The sequence below is a fragment of the Leptodactylus fuscus genome, chromosome 3, assembly GCF_031893055.1.
Source record: "Leptodactylus fuscus isolate aLepFus1 chromosome 3, aLepFus1.hap2, whole genome shotgun sequence".
Classification (NCBI taxonomy): domain Eukaryota; kingdom Metazoa; phylum Chordata; class Amphibia; order Anura; family Leptodactylidae; genus Leptodactylus; species Leptodactylus fuscus.
The window spans coordinates 48,027,446-48,050,824 of NC_134267.1; the positions used below are offsets into that span (position 1 = coordinate 48,027,446).

The window sequence follows — 23,379 nt, forward strand, 5'->3', positions numbered from 1 at the left end:
ACATGACATGTGTCAGTGCTGCTTAAAGCGGTAGCCAGGACTTCCAAGGCACGCGGCATCAACTAGGTAGGAAGACTGGCATTAATGTCAATATACTATATACTCCAGGAATATGGAGATACATATATCCCCCACAGACATAAGCAGCGGGGAGAAAGCTGTGAATATGACAATGGAAGATAAAATCCGTTATCTGGGTTATGAATGCGCTCTCCTATCCAGAAATGCAGAAAAACAAAGATTTGTCTGTGAAAACTACAGCACAGCCCCCACGCTAATGTCTAATGTTATCTGCACCCCAGGCCGTAAGCAGCACCCGCGATGTTGGGAAGCAAAACATCTATCGGATTCTAAAGAGAAGCAGAAATAGAGAATGTTTATATGTCTGCCCAAAATGGTCTGAAATAAACCAAGCAGAACCCAGTTTATCATCACTGGAGGCCAGGATTAGGCTACGTTCACATCTGCTTCTGTAAGTCTGTTGTTCTGATCCATCACTGGATCAGAACAATGGACTGAAAACTAATATAATGATGAATGCTAGTGGGGCACATTCTCTCTGCCTCTATCATCATCTGTCAGTGTGCAAAACAATACAGAAGCTTTATTCTGTCTAGTTTCTTTACTCTGTAAATGTAAGATAAGATGTCGGTCTAAAATAAGATGGAAGAAAACTTCTGCTTTGTTTGTTTACCTGGTAAAGAATAAAGAAGGATACAGACACAATGTGCTCCATCTGCATCATCATTATGCTACTTCTTTCTTTTCAGCCCATTGTTCTGATTCTATCAGAAAGGTTTATGTAAAAAGCAGATGTGAACATAGCCTTACCAAGACCAGCAAGGAACCTGGGAAATAGCAGCAATGGATCAGTAAGGGTATGTTCACACGGCAGAATCTGCATTCTGCATGCGAACGTTATGCACAGCTAGCCGTGACGGGATGCCGGTGCAGTACAATGGCATCCTGTCATAGCATTCGCTCTGGATTAGACCCAAAGAATTGGCCTAATTGGGACGGAGGCTGGTGCTGCCATGGCTGAATCTGTGGCAAGAAGGGTCATCTGCGGCAAAAAGAAGCGAGCGGCTCCCATTGAAGTCAATGGGAGCCAGTTTTGGCAGATTTTGATGCAGATTCCATGTCAAAATCCACTGCCAAAAAAATCTGCGTGAACGAGCCCTAAGGTCGGTATAGCTCCGTTAGTTATTTTTCTGTTACAAGCTTTTGGGTTATAAAAAACAATGGGCTGGACTCCCTTCTAAGGCTAAATTTACATCTGCATTGGAGTCAGGAGCATCAAATATCCGCGTGTGAACATGGCTTTAGGCTGACATTAATTCATTTCTACAGTAAACAGAGCGACAGCGCTCACTGGTAGGAGGCATAACACACCAGAACAGGGGTAGGGAACCTTGGGCTCTCTAACTGCTGTGAAACTACAACTCCCATCATGCTCCATTCACTTCCATTGGAGTTTCAAGAACAGCAGAGCAAGTATGCATGCTGGGAGTTGGAGTTTTGTAACAGCCGGACAGACAAGGTTCCTTACCCCTGCATTAGAACAATCTATAAAAACCTAAAGCTTGTGATTCAGATACAAAGGAGGTTCCCAAATGAAACAAATAAAATAAAACATAAGCTTTATTAGATAAAAGTTGAAAATCCTACCTAAAAGGAACACTTCAACTAACCTATAAGACAAGGAGTGGAGACATAGACAAGTGAAGTGAGGGATCCCTCGGGTTAATCTTTTACCCGGCCTCTTACATTACACATGGAATAATATATCAGCCATATGATGTTGAGACAAACCTAAATTGCCCCTTCTGACATGAATTACCCTCTATACAGAGGAGCCAGGGAATGTCAATATCCCAACCAAACTGTGCTGGCTAGGAGCATATGTAAGCTAAATTACCCAAAGTATGCAGATACACCGGGCAAATAAGGACGCCGCTAGAGTAACGATCAGAATCCGCTGTATTCCCGATACCCTCCCTACATGCTATGGGATGAGAAGTGACACACTGTGTACAATGGTCATATAGCAATAAATCAGACCAGCCAGTTCCCAGAGCCCTGATGGTGGGCTTCTGTACTTAGAATAGCCGACCACTTCAATTGTATATTGGCCACAGGGAGGGGGAGGGGTCTCCACTCCTTGTTTTATAGATTAGTTGACGTGTTCCTATGACTTAGGATATTTAATGTTTATTTAATAAAGGTTATGTTTTATTTGTTACATTCGGGAACCTCCTCTGTGATCCTCTGAATATCTTTATGGTCTCGCTTTTCACGGTCTGTGAATGAATCAGATACAACCACAATGAATTTTCTGACTCGCTGTTCAGTACCGGTGGTTTTATGGTAAGCCACATGAAAAAGCTGAGAGATCTTCATGCATACTATAACAAACACTGATCACAAAAAAGGTGTGCTATCATGCGTCCCAAGGTATTCCTCTGAACTACAGATGGAGCTTTACAGTAAAATATCCGTTTATGAAACCTCACAACTTGTATTTGTGGGTCAAAAAAGAACAAACTAGCTGAACTGGCAAAATTTTACTAAATTCGAGAACAGACAGGAAGAGAAATTGTTACCGAGCAAAGGCTGAATATTATAGAAGGGATTCCGAGCGGAGGAAAGACATTTCTGTACGACATGCATGCGCTGACACTAGAAGTAGATCTGCACTCTTGTGCCTATATTTTAGGGTAACTTTTAAAAAAGTAAGTATTTTTGGAATACAAATTCCGCATGTAGCGATATAGGAAGTTGAGGAATTATATTTAGGACCCTGGAAGATTATAGTATCACTATTTCTAGTTAATGCAAGGAGAGAAGGAAGAAAATGTCTTTGTAGGACAAGAAACCTTAAAGGTAAAAGACAGCACATGCTACAAGGAGTATCTCTGTAACTACTTCCATTAACCTAGAAATGACCAGGCGTTATACTATTGTATTTTTTAGTGCATGAGGGTTTACATTTTCCCATTCCGCTATTCTAATCTATTCCTTTTTCAATATATTTGCGGCTTTATTTTTATATTTGTGCTGATCTGGGTCCTATTAGCTTCTGTGGCTCTGTTGCCACCTCCTGTATACACAGATTTCATTGCTGCGTATACAGTGACCAGGAAGGACAGTAATAACCATATATGACTTCTCTAATAGGAGTTTGATTGTCTGTGACAGCCAGCAAGCCTCTCCTGCTGCGGCACCATCTTCATGTACTTGTGCAGAGACATATAACAGCATTCCTACATGGGTAGACGTATATATTTGGTGATCCGAAAGAGTTTAGAAAACCTTATTTTACCAATTGCGCTGTTAACCCTTCAATCACTGACTGGTTGAAGTAAAGCAAGTAGTACAAGCAATACAGCCTGGACCACGTAAGTAAATACGTATAATATTTCTCAATCTGCCCTATTTAGAGACCAGAACATGACTACGATATTGTAAATGTGGAAATCTTGTAGCCAGCGCATATGGTTAAAACTTATCACACCGGTGGGGAGCCCTGGCTTACACAGCAGTACATGAACAAGAAGAAATACAATTCTATTTGTTTGGATATGATAAAAAATCATCTTCAATTCTTCTACTCTGCTTCTGTTGTACGGCTTCATATGACAAGTAAGATGTGTTTGTACGCGGTCTACCTGTAAAGTCCTTTTTGTGAAGTATACGGTATATTAATGGCATTGCATCGAGAATAATACTGGATATTCACGAATTATAAGTTCCCTCCTAGCACTGATTGACAGCCTTCTAACCCACACAAAGTAGAAAAGCAGCGTAAAGGTGGTGACAACTTCAAAGACTTACTTTAATGTAAAGACTCATTTTAAGGCAAGTTTTGACCCAAAATTGAATGCGGAAACCTAATAAGATTAGTGAAACTGTCTTTCTTATGGGAACACTCTCTGTTGTAACTTAGTTGGAATGTTTCTTGTCTCTGACTGTCCACGGGACAGGTCTATCAGTATTTGATCTAATAGGTCACAGATCAGCAGCGGAGCGGACAAGGAGCGGGGGTAGTCTGTTACTATTCAAGTAATAGGAGCAGAGCTGCAGCCCCGTCCACTGTATAGCGGCGAACCTGGTCAACTGCATCTCTCTGCCCATTACTTAGATAGGAACAGACTGCTCATGCTCTACATCCACTGCAGAAGAGTCCGGTACACAGAGGCTGATCTGTGAGGGGTCCGGGTGTCAGAACCACAAATATCAGATACTGATGACCTACCCTGTGGATATGCATTGGGGGAGGGAAAACCCTTTTAATTTTATTATTTTTTAGAGGACCATTTACCCATCTGGACTTGGCGGGATACAAAAGAACTTACTACAGAACTACAGTCTTAACTCAAGATAAACAACGCAGAACTGAGACACATCCTGTACTGCGCGGACTTACATCTTGAAAGGAACAACAGGAAAACAACATATAAACTAGTTAGAAAGCCAATAAAAGTAGACACAAAGGTAAAGGTGACAAAGAAAAAGAATATACCAGATTAGATCTTGCAGTGTAGTATATTTCTTCTGCACTGTCCAAAAAATCGTCCCTGTCGAGCTGTTTAGCAGACAGATACCCAAGTTATTGACAGTGATGGAAAGCGGCACATATACAAGAGGGAATTTCACTTGCAGGCTCTAAAAAAATACATCTCAAAAGCAAAAGCGTCTGGTGGCCAGGTAACAGCACAACACTCCCACTCATACCGGGCATGCTACTCTCCTGATCATCGGGTCACGTGACGGGGATTCGGTTAGTGGCAAACGCAAACAAAAGTGGTAGTAGCTGCAACGGCCGAGATCCGTCAAGGAATTTGGGAGAGGAAGAAATCAAACCACTGAAGCATTCTCCAAAGCAGACTAAAAAAGTTAGTGAAACCCCAAAAAAAGCATTAGTAAGATAGATGCATTCTGTCTGACCTTCCTCTTAAATCATTTGCCACATGCAGGATCTTTTAAGAGAACAAAAAGGGAAAAAGCAGGTCTTAAGAGGCTAAACAAGAGCAGAAGGAAGAGTTTATCCACAGTGTGCTGAGAATCGTAATACGCATGAAGATTGCAGCACTTCCATACAACATATCACAACTACTATACACAGCGTCCAGTCTACCCATTACAGCAGCATACACCCGGTAGGTGGCCATCCGGTATCCCTGACATAGTTAATAGTGATCATTGTGGCGTTACAGGATAAGTCAGTAACAGCGGATCTTAGGAGAGGTCAACATTGGACCCAAAACTACTCACCAAATCGTGATGTGGCTCCGTCTCCTTCCTCATTGGTGGATCAAACTTTACTTGGCCAACTACATAAGGAAAACATCATATATTTCCATTCCATTTTTCATAGCAATAAATATACAACATTGAATTTATTACTGGTAATACTTGTATAATAAAATAGGCATTTCTTCAAATACGAACATGAAGCGATATCCTGGACTGCTGGGCATACATTTTCATACACTTTTTTGAAGTTTTTGAGGTTAAAATATCTTTATTGGGTTGCAACTATTCATGAATCTACCATAGATATGCATGCACTTCTGGGTTACATGTCACAACTCCACCATGGTCTAATGGCCAGAACTGACAGTGGTCCCTGTCCAACCTGGGGTCTAACCTCTGAAATGCTGTTTAATTCACAGTCAATTTTTTTTCGCAGGGTGAAGGGTTGATTGAACTTTGGTGGCGGACTCTCTAAGGGTTTTTTTTGTACTCTTTTTTTTATTTTAACTTTCATCTAATAACTTGCAGTGGCACAATGTTTTGTCACAAATGCCATTGAAAGTCATTCAAAAAACAGAGCAAGGCCTTGTTTGCACAGCAAACTTTGCTGCAGATTTTGGAGCAGGTTCCACCTTTTTTAATATGAGGCAGAGATTACAGCAGGTTAACCTGAAAAAACACAAGTCTCCTGCTCAGTCTTGCTGCGGATTTAGCAACTCATCAGAGTCTAATCAGCGCCATAAAGCGCCAGGATGGAAAATGAAGAGGAATCTGAGGAGTGAACAGGGCCTTAGTGCTTTCATTTTATTGCTGTATGTTTGATGGATCTGTTAAAACATAGTTTAGTTCTTTATTTGTCATAAAAATGGATACAAACACAAGATAGTTTTCTTTTTTTTTTCAGACAGCTATGTTTTATAATAATGTGTCAGACAGTGTCAGCCATCATGTTAAAGGAGTTTCATCATTCGAATCCCATTTTTTCTCCCTAACACGTAGGAATACACAAGTGGCCACAAGAAAAAAGCTGCAGAAATGCGTAGTTGGCTCTACAGCGCGGACACGCTGTGATTTCCAAAACCGGAACATCAGCATGTCAATTGTATTTAGGGAAACGCCGGCAGCTTTCCCATAGATATAATGGTAACAGAAAGTCCGCGGAGGAAAACTCTGTGAACTTTCTGTTAAAAGTAGTGCGGAAAGAACCGTGATGTGTTCCTGCTGCAGTTTTTCCTGCAGCGTTTTAGCGCTGCGTATTGTCCCGTGGAGCCTTAACCTTAAGGCTATTCCTACATGTTAAGGACTGCTACATCTGTATACAATCACCTAACAAAAACCCTGTATTCACATACACAGGATGAACTACATATTTGTCTATTCACCACTGATATACAATACTTCCTTTTCTATAGAATGGGCAGGGGTGCGGAGCGATCGCTTCCTACATTATTGTTAGGTGACCTTTGTCACTTACAAATGGTCTATGGTAAAATCAGTATAAATACTCAGGATCTCATCCTTCATTTCGCTATTCATGTGATATACCAGGATCTGTACGACAATGAATTTTTACAGCCTTCACATAAAAGGGATAGTTTAGAGGATATGAGCACCTGAGGAAGTCATATATTCATCCAGGCAAAGCTAATATATAAAGACAAGCTGTGCAAGACCGAGACTTATTGTGGCCCCTGGGCCACAGAGTAAACAGATACGTAGAAGCTTGTAAATTCTCTTAAAAAAAAAACAAAACCAAAGCATCTTCTGTGAATACTAAATTCTGGATTTGTTATTTTTGTTCCAATTTAATTTCCAGCTGTAGAGAATTAATAGGCATCCGTAAAGCTTACAAAACATGAGAAGCCGAAAAAAAAATATGGAGGGGGGACCTTGCAAAAGATTCCTTCAGAAAACAAGAGAATAGAGATGTCTGGAGGACCCTTACAGTTAATTTCTGATCGAGTCTTCTCCTCTCTGACACTCCGACTGGTCGAGTGGATCCTGTGAGGAACGACAACAGCAGGCTGAAAGGGACAAGAAAAAACAGACATTGACATGATGAGTAACACGACTATAATAATGTAAAGGACTTTCATATTAACGCTCTATATATCACAATAATAAAACAGCAGGCATGTAGTCACTAGTATGACTTTAACTTCCTAATTGGAGGCAACTTACATATCCACCATCCCACCCATCTACCTTAAATTATAATACTGTAGCATGCACAGCATGTCATTTTTGACAAAACACCAGTAACCCCAAAACTGAACATTTTTATAAAATAGTTAGATGCTTAAATATTTTGCCAGAATTTTGACCATAACATAAAAACAACATGCTAGCAACGCTCTTAGAGGATCACAACCTTACACATATGTATGTATTGAAAGGGTTTGCCAAGCTAGGAATAGTGATGACCTATCATAAGGAAAAGTCATCAAGAACAGATTGGTGGAGGTCCGACACACCTATGACCCCACCAATCAACTGTTCTGAGAGCTGATGCACAGAGAATGGAGCGGGACGCAGACAGCTCTGTTCTTTGTATAGTGGCCAGGCAAGGTACTGCAAATCTGCTCCATCCTGTGTGTATCAGCAACTGAGACCAGCTGATTGGTGGGGGTGTCTAGTTTCAGACCCGCACGGTTCTGGTATTGCTGACCTATCCTAGGATAGGTCTTCGACATTTTTATCCTGGAAACCCCCTTTAATTGTGGGCAAAAGTTAGATAAAAATGAATAATTTAAAAGAAAAAAAAGAAAAAAGGATCCAACAACAGCTTTTACAGAACCTGCCACAATGACGTATAGGCAGCATAGTATAGAGTAGGCATACCTCCCAACTTTCAAAGACAGAAAGAGGGATAAAATGTGTCCGGGCTGTGGCAAATTTAGCTCCACCCACTTCCAAATTGACTCCACCCATTCCCAACCATTTCTCATTGGGTACATCCTGCACCCCACATATCTCCCCTCACAATACACCCAAGCACCCCGCAGTACACCCATGCATCCCACATCTCCCCCACACACAGTCAATCCTGCACCCCACAGTACACACATGCACCCCACATCTATTCTCCCACCCAGTCAACCTTGCACCCCACATCCCTCCTCAGTACACCCTGAACCCCACATGTTCCCCTCACACAGTCCACCCATGCATCTCACATCACTCCCTCACAGTCAACCTTGAACCCCACATACCCCCACAGTACACCCTGAACCCCACATCTCCTCCTCACACACAGTACACCTTGCATCCCACATCTCTCCCCCCACACACAGTCAACCTTGCACCCCACATCCCTCCACAGTACACCCATGCACCTCACATCCCTCTACAGTACACTCTGCACCCCACAGTACACCCTGAACCCAACATCTCCCCCTCACACACAGTACACACTGCATCCCACAACTCTCCCCCACACAGTCAACCTTGCACCCCACATCCCCCCCACAGTACACCTGCACCACACAGTACACCTCTGCACCCCACATCTCCCCCACAGTACACCAATGCACCCCACATCTCTCCCCCCCACCCAGTCAACCTTGCACCCCACATCCCTCCACAGTACACCCTGCACCCCACAGGACCTTCTGAGTAAAGTAGTACAAGCTTTCCCCCGATCACCACCTGCTCTTATTCCAGTTACAGTCTTTTATCTGTTATAAGAGCGGGTGGTGATCAGGGGAAAGTTTGTTAATAAACAAAACACTTCAGGGGCAGAGCGGGACACGCAGTAATCCATGTGGGACAGGAGTCTAAAATCGGGACTGTCCGAAACATTATGCCAGCAAATTACACTGCGTTTTCTAGCGACAGGTTCTCTTTAAAGCTACAGGCCTAGAAAGGATGGCTGCATTCTTTTGTGATACTCCAGACATTCGTGCAGTTTAGATGGGAATCTTATGAATATGCTAACCTAACAGAAAGACAAAGTGAAGGACAAGGGTACAAAAGTGCTTACTGTAATTGAACTGTGCAAAAATGTGTGTTATGACCCACAGAAAACCCAGTAAATGTGCAGAGGACACGGCAGGAGATTGATAACTATTGGGAAACGTTCAGCGCTCACCAGGATGTGATTATATCAGGCTGCTATAATCCAGAGTTGTCACTTCCTACTGTGCAGCAATAATAGCGTAAAAGGAAACTACCGTCTCGTAATCCTCTTACTGATAGACTAACCAATGCACCATTAGGTAATAGAGTCTGGAAAGCCCCAGGAACCGGCCAAGGAGATTAGAAGGCTCAAATAAACCATCGCTTTTCATCACACCTCAATAATCCATTCAATGAGAAGTTAACCTTAACCAATAAGTCATGGAAATCGCATTGTTACCAAAAATTTACAAAAAAATAAATTTATAAAAAAAAAAATTGAAAAACTAAATTGTGCTGTGATATTCTTGGTGCTCCCCATTACAAAAGGTGACTGAACCTCTCTAGAGGTCAGGATTTGTAAAGGTTTTTTTTCAAAGGGAATCTATTTCTAGCAGGGTACTGTTGTAGAGACTGCCAACTGGCTTAGGGAAAAAGATATGCAAACCCGCTGTCTACAGCATCGCAAGAAATTTGAGGAGGGAAAATTTTGTGTTACATTCAGATCAAGCAAATGAATGGTGAAAAGTCTGCCAAGTCTGGATCCATTCTTTCCTTCAGTGTGGCACATGGAAAGAGGTTGTCTTCACGAGACAGTAGATCAGTAATATCCATCTCATGTTCATCCTCTTGTGTTCATGACTATAGGCCAGAAACATGGAAGTGTTGGGTGTACTGTGTCTAAGTACATTTTTTGGGAATCTGGTATATTTATATTTCCCTGGATGCTGGACTTTCCCCTACTAATCTGTCTTCAAGAGAAAACACCCTTAGGACTAGTTCACACGGGGAAAAATGGTCAGGATTTTGACGTGGAATCTGTGTCAAAATCCTGCCACCTCCCATTGAAATCAATGGGAGCCGGTCATTTCCTTTTTCCATGAGCGGCTTCCAGAAGCGAGCTGCCCTTTCTTCAGACGGATTCCGCGGCTGATTCAGCCAAGGTGTCCACCTTGCGACACCTCCCTCCGGACTAGGCCCATTCATTTGGGCCTAATCCGGAGCGGAAAGCCACGACGGGATGCCAGTGCACTGCACGGCATCCCGTCACGGCAGCTGCGACGGAATGTGTTCACGCGGAACCCCATGTAAACTAGCCCTTAAAGAAACATAATGCGTAGAAATTAACAAAAAAGTAAACATAAAATACACTATCTGTCACTGTTGAGCTACTGCATAGTCTGCATGACCATGACAGTCTTGTAGAAATCTTGTAGAGAACTTAGGGATTGATCTCCTTGTGATCTTCCCCATATTCCCATCGTTTTCAGGAATTATTAATTGATGACATATCTTTAGGATAAGTCTTCGATTAAAGACTGGCATGAATGGAACCCCCTGATCGATCAGCTTCTTGAAAAGGTGCAGTACTATACATTTGTGCAGTGGCTGTGTTTGACATTACAGCTCAGCGCATTCACTTGAATGGGACTGAGGTGCAATCAGGTCATGTGACATTATGTTCATTTGTCACAAGTCCTGACGCAGAATCGGTGTTCAGTGAATGTTGCTGACCCTTTAAACAGCTGATCTAGGGGATCCTAGGTGGCAAACCTCAACAGACCATCAAAATACCCAGCTATGTATTTTACAATTATGTATTTGGCCTTGGTGAGCTATTACCTGGCCAGCTTTCCCTTACACAGGATGTGATGGGGCCTGATAACAAAACCTGTTTAATTACAAGAAGGTGGCTTGTTAACGCCATAAACACAGCCAATGGTTGTTTTCTGCCCAGTACAATTAGCATACCTGTGCTAACCTCATTATCCCAGCATAGGGGTATCCTAGAGTTGTATCCTGAAGGGGCTCACAATACGCATCAGACAGAGAGGATGCCTCTGGGTATGGTTTTCTGATAATATTTGCCCAGGAGGTCATGCCACAGTTGCACTGGTAAATTTCTTGGGTGTGCCAGCCCGACTCGAACGCTCAAAGTCCAAACTCGCTAGTGTTGAGAGCAGGGGAAGTGTCCAGGCACTGAACTCATTACCCAAAGAAGATGGGGGTGTCATCCTTGGTGGCTACACAATGGAGACCTCATTACGAACACCATTATACAACTGGCTTGACCCTATGATCATCTGGAGAGTAATTATGACTGTTCTTAATTTTTTTGGTTTCAAGGATGGAGGGTTGGACTTCCTCCCTAATGACATCATTCTGGGAGGAGACTGGGGAGAGATATATTGTTTCCCATGAGGGATTAAGCATGTTCCCTGGAGACTAGGAGATAGGCTTCAGAGATTCATATGGTATTGTTTCCATTTCTACCTTTTAATCCCATTTATTTTTATGCATTGTATTGTACTTTATCTGTATCTGCTTGTCAATCACTGATACATATTTCTGTATAATGTTAAGTGGTTAGTATTATCCTTTGTTTTATCCTATAAGGCTCGTACACACTCACGGGGTGTGAGTAGAAAGTAAGGAAGAAGGGTGATCTCCAGGTGTACCAAGGTGTCTTTGGTGAGGCGGTATCCTTCACAGCAGGTCATCAATTAAAAAGTCCCAAAAAACCCCATTAAGGGGCAGAGCTTAGTGATCCTTTTCCTACTGCAGATTAGACAGAGAATGCTGCTTCTCCAGCCAGTCACCTTGCAGCCTGCGGGGAGCAGGATAGACATGGCTGGGCTCTAGTTGCACAGAAAAGAATTCTTTGCATAAGATCAAAGGGGAGATTAAAGAATCTTTTTGACAATATATGTGCATTTTCTGTATGTAGTGTTCCTTAAAGTAAACTAGAATGTCTTCTTACGCCTTATAGCTTCTTTTCTTGCCAAAATTTTAAATGGCCTTAAAGGGGTTGTCCAGGAATTACAGATTTTTGCTTCCCTCAGAAGTTCATTGAAATGTTTCCTCCTGAATGTCCCTTTACCATATGTATGGTAGTAGTCATGGGCTGTGTATTGCTGAATTTAGAAGCGAGCACACGAGTCTGCCTTGTTCCATCAGCGCCTGCGTTCTCTAAGCCAACTATGTGCCTAATCCTTCAGTACAAGGGTTTTCTCTAAGAATACACGATAAATTGTTAATAGTGAACTACAGACGGCATCATTTCATTCTTGTAAACAAATAGCCGGATTCCTAAACCTTATCTCCCGTCCCACACACTGATGAGCCCAAAGCGACCATGAAACTTTTCAGATTTTTTAGGAGTTTTTTTTTGCCTTATTTGTTGACTGAATAACATTTTAGGTTTTTTTTTTTGTTTGTTTTTTCTCGGTGCTTCAAAGCTCCAAGCTAAAATAAACCTGGTTTCATGTATCCTCAAACAACCTACAGTAGCTCTTCCCAATTCCGTTTCATGATACTTGAAAAACCTAGATTAGCTTTGGTTCTGTGTGTGAGAGAATGGAAGAAAAAAAAAAGAAAGAAAGAAGACTTTGGAAAAGTAACCTTATTTCATGCACATAAAATAACAAAAATAATAGACTCTCAAAGATTCGATAACAAAAATGATTGAGTTTTCCGCAACAGGATTTTCAAGGTCTGCATCTTGTAATAATATACGGGGACACAATGCAGCCTGACAGCCGGGCGCGCGTGTGTTATTTGTTACAGCACTTCAAGAAAATGGGCTTTGAAATCAAATAATAATACATGTCCTAGCAAAGAAGCAAGAAATGACAAGGGAGAAAGACTACAAAATGACAGATTAATATCGAAGTACCTGAATGGAGAGAGGTTTAAGGGAGAAATGATACCTTTACCGAGCAATTTCCAAACAAAATAATGGCACGGGTTTCAGACAACATCTTCACTAGATAGGAAGGAGACGGCTTGTCTTGCACCTGTCTGCCAATCTCCGCAGAGCGCTTTATTCGGCAGATACAGCCGCACCTCATTTGGTCAAGTTAAACAAATCAGAAAGTTTAAGTCTGCACTACTTAAAAAAAAAAAAAAAAGCTGCACTACTGCAGATACAGAATTTTATATAGGTTTATAAACCTGTGTCCATCCATTATAACAAGATATGCTGCAAATATTGTATCATTGGCCATAGGCAGCAAAAAACTGGAGCTGCCGCATTGAGGAGAGAGTTATTTAGACATTGTCTGTGCAGGGAAAGGGAGTGGATAAGTGGCAATGTCATTGGTGTTCTCTATAGAGGTGTCATCTGTCAGATATAAAGGATACTATACTATAAAGAAAACTGCTAGAGAATTGGCACATCTCGGTCTATTAAAAGGCTTAGTGGCTAGACTGAAAATTGCAGGATTTAGTGCTTTGTAAACAATATACATAGGAATATGAAAAATGGAAAAATAAATATACATTAAAAATATATTTAACATAAACACAGTCATTTCCAAGTAATGTCTTCCCTTTAAGTAAGCTTTCTAAGAATCCAGTTCATCTTCTAAGAATGGGAACCACATCGTATGACATCCCTGGTGAACATAACTGCTTCCTGTCCCTATACTGCTTATACATGATGATAGGATGTCCCAACAGAATAATGGTGCCAGGCCAAAGCCTTCCATCCTCCTGCCTGGTGCCAGGACAAAGCCTTCTATCCCCCTGTCTGGTGCCAGGACAAAGCCTTCTATCCTCCTGTCTGGTGCCAGGACAAAGCCTTCTATCCCCCTGTCTGGTGCCAGGACAAAGCCTTCTATCCTCCTGTCTGGTGCCAGGACAAAGCCTTCTATCCTCCTGTCTGGTGCCAGGACAAAGCCTTCTATCCTCCTGTCTGGTGCCAGGACAAAGCCTTCTATCCTCCTGTCTGGTGCCAGGATAAAGCCTTCTATCCCCCTGTCTGGTGCCAGGACAAAGCCTTCTATCCTCCTGTCTGGTGCCAGGACAAAGCCTTCTATCCTCCTGTCTGGTGCCAGGACAAAGCCTTCTATCCTCCTGTCTGGTGCCAGGACAAAGCCTTCTATCCTCCTGTCTGGTGCCAGGACAAAGCCTTCTATCCTCCTGCCTGGTGCCAGGACAAAGCCTTCTATCCTCCTGCCTGGTGCCAGGACAAAGCCTTCTATCCTCCTGTCTGGTGCCAGGACAAAGCCTTCTATCCTCCTGTCTGGTGCCAGGACAAAGCCTTCTATCCTCCTGTCTGGTGCCAGGACAAAGCCTTCTATCCTCCTGCCTGGTGCCAGGACAAAGCCTTCTATCCTCCTGCCTGGTGCCAGGACAAAGCCTTCTATCCCCCTGTCTGGTGCCAGGACAAAGCCTTCTATCCTCCTGCCTGGTGCCAGGACAAAGCCTTCTATCCTCCTGCCTGGTGCCAGGACAAAGCCTTCTATCCTCCTGTCTGGTGCCAGGACAAAGCCTTCTATCCCCCTGTCTGGTGCCAGGACAAAGCCTTCTATCCCCCTGTCTGGTGCCAGGACAAAGCCTTCTATCCTCCTGTCTGGTGCCAGGACAAAGCCTTCTATCCTCCTGCCTGGTGCCAGGACAAAGCCTTCTATCCCCCTGTCTGGTGCCAGGACAAAGCCTTCTATCCTCCTGTCTGGTGCCAGGACAAAGCCTTCTATCCCCCTGTCTGGTGCCAGGACAAAGCCTTCTATCCTCCTGTCTGGTGCCAGGACAAAGCCTTCTATCCTCCTGCCTGGTGCCAGGACAAAGCCTTCTATCCCCCTGTCTGGTGCCAGGACAAAGCCTTCTATTCCCCTGTCATTAACCTCTTAGATGACACAATCAATAGTGACCACAGCATAGTTTCACAATTGTACTGCTGCCCATATCACCCCAAGCCCACCAAATTGGGGTGCAAATAGGTTGTGATGGCAGAAAGAACATGATGTTTTTATTAAATGGAGAATTTGTTTTTATTTTTTTTAATCGCATTCTCCACTTTACTTTCATTTCAGAAGGTTTGGAACAAGATGACAATAGTTTCAAAGTACTTACACCAGACAACTAGGATAAGAACATTGATAAATCACCCCTCTGTTTCCCTTCCAATGTTAATACTGGTTGCACTGCGCCACCACTAGGGGAGCTCTGTATAGAAATTTACATAGCTTCACCTCTTTGCATTCTTTAATAGGTTGGCATATTCTCTGTAACCCCCACCGTTCCTGAGCAATCAGTTCTGGTATTTTCCAGGTACAATATGCTAATTTGGCTCACTACTCAGGTGGGTGGTTCAGGGTTGGAAAGGGACCGCCCACCTGACAGTAGAGAACATAATTGTGCTAACATTACTGAAGACAAAATTACAACTGTGTCAGTTCAATAGAGAGGTGCCTATTGAAGGATGTAAAGAGTTAAGAGTTGTTCATGTAGGTTAAAGGGCCCATTTAAAGGGGTTATCTGAGACTATAATACTAAGCCCCACCTCCTCTTCTCAGGTAGCAACATCAAATCTATTGTATCACATGGAGTTCAATTGATAATCACAATCTATGACTGGTGTAATTATAGGAAAAGGGAGGATGGGTACAAAAAAACAAAACAAAACAAAAAAAATAGACAATGTTTGCTTGTATAGAAAATCTCAGGTATGTATCCCCAGTGAATTTCTGGCTGGTACATACGACCATTATGAACAACCAGTCCATCATTACAAAGCTCATTACACAAGCACATACATGAGCGTCCTACATGCCAAAACAATGAAGGTTTTCATTCCCTACAGTCTCTTGCATAAGTATGTCATTCCAGACTTTGCTTCCTCAGGGCATCACACGTCAATACAGGACAATGGAGCCAGGATGGTAATGCCAAGATCATCTCCACCTACCAAATCCACTATTGCAACATGTCAGTGGGCAGTATAAATAATGAACGGGAAAGAACTTTGCTGTATTACTTTAGACTATTTTCTCTCCTAGCAAACCTGATAGTTAAGAAGTCATTTTTTTCCCTTTATCCCTTCATCCTTGGCGCATATTCATAGCGTACTTGGAGTCGGCTTCAAATACTGGCATTCCTTTCAAACTATTAACAATTTATGAAAGGAAAAAGAAAAGAGAGCCGGGTTGTCACATGGACAAGTAAAGGCAGGTACTGTGTGTTCTTCAAGGAATTCTGCTTCCTTGCATAACTCCAAAGCTCATAACAACAAGTCTTGCTAATGACTTACTCCGGTGCGGCGGGAGACAAAGGTTTCATTTGGTTTCAGTGTATAAAAGGCAGCCTAGACAGTAATGGTCTATGAACAAGTATGCACAGTCATAAACACTCTGTACTTTACTTCAATGCCCAGAAATGAGCCATCTAACTAGAAAGGCGCTCATTAGGGTTGAGCGATCGGTATCGGAAATGTTCGGATTCCGATCGGCGATCGAGTAAATTTCACGATCGCGATCGGAATTTCCGATCCCGATTTTTTCCGGCAGGATCGAGGTCGGAGGTTATTTCCCACAATGCTAGGCTCACGTCTCCCCGCCCACACTCTCCTAAGCCACAATAAGCCCCGTCTACTCCCATCATCTCTAACACTAGTCTAGGGAGGCGGGGGCGCTCTGAAGGCATGTCAATGAGAGAGGACCGGACCGAGAAGAACGGGGAGTGGCAGCAGATCTGTGCAGGTAACACCAGGGGGGACAAGTAGCCGGGGGATTTTTTTTTATTTATTTATTTATTTATTGAAACAATTTTTGAACTCCATGCTGTGTAGTGAATAGGATCGTTTTTAAAATCCAATCTTCGATTATTAAAAAAAAAAAAATCCAATTGACTTGCATTGGGATCGGGTTCGAATGGAAAATGATCGGAAATCGGATTTTAAAAACGCCCACTTGACGCCAACAGCGAATAAAGTGTTGTTCCTCTGTTCCACCAAGGAAGTCTTATTTGTATATTCCTTACCTAGAGTTCTAAGGCTGTGTTCACACGGAGGAATTTGCCGCGGATTTTGCCCCCGAATCCGCAGCAGATTCCTCCCAGAATTTGTTCTCAATGGGAGGCAGAGATCACAGCAGGACGCAGAAAAAAGAAATGTGGCCTGCTCGATCTTGACATGGATTCCGCAGCTGAGCCACAGGGGTCGGTGACTCCCTCCTGATTAGGCCCATTCATTCAGGTCTAATCAAGAGTAGGATGCTGCGACAGAATGCTGATGCACTACATTGGGATCCCGTGGTGGCTAGACTTCCTCTTTGTTTTACTCCATGTGAACATATCCTAATACTTCATGGTGGCATCTCCCTAATGAAACGTAGTACTCCTAACCCACGTCTAGACCTTTCATCCAGCTAGGCAGTACCCGCTCTGCACTGATCAGTGGCAATAACCTTGAAACAGCTGTCTGCAGGGCCTTCTTCCTTTTGGCGGAGATATTCTGCGTTACCCAGTAGTCCCAGAGTATGCAATTACACTGGTCTGTAAGAAGCTACCTACCAGAAGATGGAATTTGGGCATGCTCCTGTTTTCTACCACACATCCCTTATCCAGAATTCTTAGCAGGGCATGCTTCTATTACCCCTTCTATTACAACACAGACAGTCGCCTGAGACTTCTCTGCAAATAAAGGCGTTTTCTTACTCTAGACAATATGACAAAGGATAGTTGACCCCTCAGCGGCAGTCGTAGGCAGCAGGTGGTAGTAATGCTGCTTAGATCTAATGAAGTGAGGAACACGGAGCTGGAATACTCTTTGATGGGGTCCCTGTGGTCACATTCGCACCTATCACATAATGATGGCATATCATAGGTCACCACAGTGTAAAACGGTTCCTGACATGGAACAGCGACAAGTTAACAGCTTTGATCAGTAGAGGTCACAGTATTGAATCCCTACTGATAGCTTAGAAGAGAGCGCCTCTGGTATATGATAAACTTATAAACAACACCTCATGTGACAGGAGGGATTCACTGTATACAGATTATAACCTTTTACTACGCCGCACATTCCTTTACATGGCGCTCACTGATCTGAGCAGAAAGGGAATACTGCTTGGACTTGGTGCACACTGTTGTTACAAAACTATTGCCAAGCAGGCAGTCTGCACCCTCTGCTCAGCATGTTACAGGGAGTCTCTCACCAGACCCCAACTCCACAGACCGGTTAGGGGCACCTGAATCTAACAGTGTTTTCTTTCCCCTTGTGAATCACTCCTTTTGTAGCCAAGATATCATCATATCAACACGCAAATGAGCTTTTTAGAGCAATGAGGGTGTTGTTATTGCTCCAAAGAGGTAAGGCCTGTTTCACATCTGCGTTCGGTGAGTCCACTTGGGGGCCCCCTCCCCGAATGGAATATCGAACGCAATAAAGAGCGGTTAGCTAAGAAACCACACGGACCCCATAGACTATAATGGGGTCTGTGTGTTTTCTGCGCGGTGTCTGTACGAATCATGTGGAGAGAAAAGTGCTGCTTGCAGTATTTTTTTCTCCACATGATTCGTGCAGACACCGTGTGGAAAACACACGGACCCCATTATAGTCTATGGGTTCTGTGTGGTCTGTTAGCTAAACGCTTTTTATTGCCTACGGTGTTCAATTCGGGGCGGTGGCTTATCACATACACTATCAGACAAAAAGGTCCTACCTTTTAACACTGCACATATAACTCCTATGGCATCTTATAACGGACCACTTGTTTTGAGTGGCATAAGGGCATGATCTCAAAATACGTATTCTAGTATCCCAGAGGAAAAAAACCTTATAATGGTATGTACGCGGCTATAAGACTTATCAGATTTGAGAATCCTATACATGTGTTCAGACATCAGATACAGGTAACTGTTCAATAAAATGCATAAATTCATTATATGACAGAATCAAATCTGACACAAAAGCTAAGTTATAATTATATGAAGGGAAAAATTACATGAACGGAAGCAAAATAATCTGGGAGGATGGAAATCTATATGACATGAGAAACGTCTAATATGATAAAGCCTATCGATGGATTTTTTTTCCTAGGCGTTAGATTGCAAAAAAACTGGTTAGTACTGTTTGGCGTCAGACTACAGTATAAGCTCGGAGCTCATCTACAGACCTGGATGAAATGCGCACAGAAGGCAGGTATGGACTTCACTTTGAAGCTGCAAACTTAGTAAGAGCAATGTTATATGCCGCCTTAGCGAAGCCAGCGTAATGTGTAATACAGTAGTTAGGTGATACACTCAGCTTGCCTGGACAAGCAATTGTACCTTGGGACGGGCAGCAAAACGAGGGGCCCGACGCACAGGAGGAGATGCAGGAGAAAAGATACCCCAAAACTTAAACTACATGGAGAAACAAAAAAGGGACCAACGCACACAAAAACATACAGAAAAAAAAAAGATGAATATAATGACACAAAATTATTATAGCATACCATATTTCCTTATCAGATCTACGGCTGGTGACAAAAAGAGGCCTGAATTGTTTTATAATAGGTCAAATACTCAAAACTGTTTTCCTGTCATATCATTTTGATATTCCAGTACCCAGATATATCTGAAAGACACCAGTCACTATGTTGTCAGAAGCGAGCAAGGATTTAAGAAACGCTTCAGACTAAGGGTATGTTATGTTACGCCACGTACGGGAGCTTAAAAGGGGTTAAGAGGGTTCAAAGGATACCAAGGAAAGAATCCCTGTGTCCAGCACCGACCCCCTCAGGCCCTGAAAACTACCATAGCGTGTAGTGAGACTATACCCCAATGTGCCCAATATAATACATGGCGGTAATACTAGGAAGCATAAGGAGAGCTCAATCCTGAAGGAATCACAATTCATGTTTAAAGGGGCAGTAGAGAGAATGTATATGGCCTGAGCTCCGCAATTCAGGTATAAAAAGAAAACCTCCCCCCCACACACACAAATGTGAATTGATACATCCTTAGATGCAAAAGTTACTATTGTGCAATACTGTGTTCTATGTTACCTCCGTGACACCTATTAAAAAACAGCTGCTTCTACCCCAAATTTCCACCTTGTCATCCCTGTCATCTCTTCCTTGCTCTCTGTCCATCCATCCTATTCCATTCTCCTATCTGTTATTTATCATGTCCATTTTTTACAAGAGTTTTTACCTCCATGTTCTTTGCCTTTGTTTGAATCCCTTAAAAGGGATTCTGTCATCAGAACAAAGACAATAAGCAGTCAGATAGCTTCAGTTCACGGGAATAAAACCGTTTTACTGCTTCCAGATTAATCCCTCCATTGCTGAGAAGTTAGATTTTTTTAATGATATATTAATGGGACATTTGGCGCAATAATGGTGTCACCACTGCTCTCATCACACCAAAGAACTACACCGTCTCGTCCCTCCATGGATAATCCTTTTAATATGGATGACCTATCTTTAGGATTAGCCCAGCAACCCTAGTGATCAACTGATTGAAGGTGCTCAAGTAGCAGACGTAGCGCCATACAATGTGTAACGAAAGGTGCTACAGCTCGGTCGCATCCACTTGAATGGGACTGAGCTGCAGTAACCAAGCACAGCCACTACACGTAATAAGGAGCTGTCTCCACTTCCAGAGCTCTGAGGATCCTCATGGGAATGGCGAAAGTGGAGCCACCACCTATCGGATATTGATGACCTGTCCTAAGGGTTGGTCGTCAATATTAAAGCCCAGGGAAACCCCTTTATTAATGAGACAAATACCAAGGCGTTTTCTTCCTTCTCTGTTCAATACATTAAGCTTGTGAAAAACTAAATGGCTGAAAGGAAAATGTAATGGTAAACTGAGTGTGCGCACGGTGGTCAGTTTTACCGCTAAACGTATTTCTTCAATCAATCATAGAAACAAAGGTTCAATGAAAAGGAGCCATGTACTAAAAAATAGCGCCCTTACCTCTGGATCATCGTCATCAAAATCGTGGTAACTCGAGTGGTCGGGATTATTCACCTTATCCAACAGTTCTATAGCAAGTGTTCGATTTAATGGTTGTGTAACAAAAGGATGCTACAAAAGCAAGGAAAGCTATGGTAAGAACCTTGGCGACAATTTTCTTTACAATCTTGCGAAACAATTTGCTTGCACTTTCATCTTCCGTTCACAGCAGGTAGACTTAATAAGACATGTGGAGATTTCATCTGCACATCACTGCCCCAAATAGCCAGTTGTTACAAGTACATGGTGGCAGGGTCTCTGCCCGTGGGCATTCAGACATGACAATAAGTAGTCTGTAATAAGTGAATGTTAGAACGTTGTTATCCTATTACAGCTATTATTGTAATAGATGGTGCAGGAATTTCAGTGCTTTGCCTGTGACATCATATTTTGGGTAAAGAGTTCGACAATTTGCAACCCGTAAGCTTCCAGAATATACGGACAATGACAGATCATTACATTACCTGTAACAACTTTTCGGCTGTAGGTCTTTTCTTAGGGTTTTTCGTAAGAGACATTTTGACAAAATGATGAAAACTATTGGACCTTCAATGGAAAACAGAAGCAAAAACATTATAAGCAGCTGCTGCATGAGAGAAGATATGTGTTTTGGGGATAATGGGAGGACGTTACTTACCATTTCATCTTATCTTTTAATTTTGGAGGCTGAAAATTGCTCTTCGTCATTAAGAATAAGGCCCTAAAAACAAAAAGCCATTAAAGTCTGTATGGCCAGTGCCCCTCCGTCATCTGACTGAATGATTGGGGGAGGGGGGACATCACAAATCATGGGACAGAACTTGAATAAAGGAGATACCACTAAGCTAAATATATGCAATGTATCTCCAATGTATCTGGCTTAGGGGATATTCATCCGCCCGCCGGGTCTCCGTCCTATTTCCCGGGGACACTACATAGGCGACGGCTTCCCGGCGGTCAGTTTTAAAACTTATTCATTTGAATGGGTCTATGAAGCAAACCACCAGTATCCGTATGCAGCCTCTCCGCAGAGAAAACGTTATTTGGCACATACACAAAGTCAGACATGCAGGACTTTGTGTCCGTCCCAAAAAAAAGGTTTCCCCACGGAGAGGCTGCATACGGACACTGGCGGTTTGCTTTATAGACCCATTCAAATGAATATGCTTTAAAACTGACCACCGGGAAGCCGTCCCCTATGCAGTGTCCCTGGGAAATAGGACGGAGACCCAACGGGCAGACACGGGTGCAAGTGTGAACGCCCCCTCATTTGGTATCAGCCCTGCTGTATGAGGTCTTGTTTTTTCCCCATCAGAGTTGTATGTTCCAATGGTTTACCAGGCGCCAACACTACAGATGACTTTATCCTATGAGTCAGTACAAAAAAGCCAATACCAAAATAAGTACAGATTTATTTTTGGCATACTAAAAAAATATTTTATGGGAAAAGAAAAACCAAACTTTTTTTAGTTTTTAGAATTTTTTTTTTTCTTTTAGAGGCAGGTTTAGAAGAAGGCAAAAAGCCTGCCATTGTCATTTGTATTTTCCATTGTTTGCCATGGGGTTGAGATAAAAAAAAAAGTGAACTTTATTCTACAGGTCGATACAAGTACAAATGGCACCACATGGGATTTTTTTTCTATAGTGATTGGTTTTAAGCAAAATAAATGGGGGGGGGGGGGAGCCTGGGCATCAGGATTTTACAGGACATAGAGCTACACTTCAGAAGAAAGACCTAGAATTTAGGGCCTAAATAAAAAATATACCGCAGTCCTGAAGGGGTTAACACAACAGAGGACTTTTCTGTCTCGTCTCACTCTATCCATAAATATGGCACGTGTGATTGTAGTTAAAGGATTCCGAAATTACCAAAAGGGACATAATATTTAACGCATTGTTGTTTTGCAGACTCCATTTCACGTGTGGATAAAGATTTAACTAATATGGCGAACTGTGTGCAAAATGGGAGAGTAAGTTAAATAAGTTATTACGGAGTTTATGTTCTACTCTGTTTTTACCAAACAAGTGAACTATTGGTAAAAATCCCCTTAGACCCAAATGGTAGTAGGTGTAAGTAGAGATGAGCGAACACTGTTCGGATCAGCCAATCCGAACAGCACGCTCCCATAGAAATGAATGGAAGCACCTGTGACACTGACTTTGCCGGCCGGCGTCACAGGTGCTTCCATTCATTTCTATGGGAGCGTGCTGTTCGGATCGGCTGATCCAAACAGTGTTCGCTCATCTCTAGGTGTAAGGTCTAATACATAGAATAAATAACATCTAAAAGGTAGTAATAAAAAG

The 23,379-nt window shown here is 42.6% G+C and overlaps 1 protein-coding gene across 6 annotated transcripts in view; it reads right to left on the minus strand.

The window, feature by feature from the left end:
* The window catches only part of MAP4K3 (mitogen-activated protein kinase kinase kinase kinase 3), a 182,024-nt gene that overhangs the window by 42,823 nt on the left and 115,822 nt on the right, over nucleotides 1-23,379 (minus strand). For 2 of the 6 annotated variants that reach the window (XM_075267535.1, XM_075267534.1), the window contains exons 10-16: nucleotides 21,734-21,796; nucleotides 21,561-21,642; nucleotides 21,058-21,168; nucleotides 19,423-19,497; nucleotides 7,202-7,280; nucleotides 5,275-5,333; nucleotides 4,523-4,585 (exon numbers count right to left, since the gene is read on the minus strand). In XM_075267535.1, the coding sequence (XP_075123636.1) occupies nucleotides 4,523-4,585; nucleotides 5,275-5,333; nucleotides 7,202-7,280; nucleotides 19,423-19,497; nucleotides 21,058-21,168; nucleotides 21,561-21,642; nucleotides 21,734-21,796 (532 nt within the window). The remainder of the gene's footprint in view (nucleotides 1-4,522; nucleotides 4,586-5,274; nucleotides 5,334-7,201; nucleotides 7,281-19,422; nucleotides 19,498-21,057; nucleotides 21,169-21,560; nucleotides 21,643-21,733; nucleotides 21,797-23,379) is intronic. The other 4 variants (XM_075267538.1, XM_075267536.1, XM_075267537.1 and 1 more) reach the window with 3 other exon arrangements.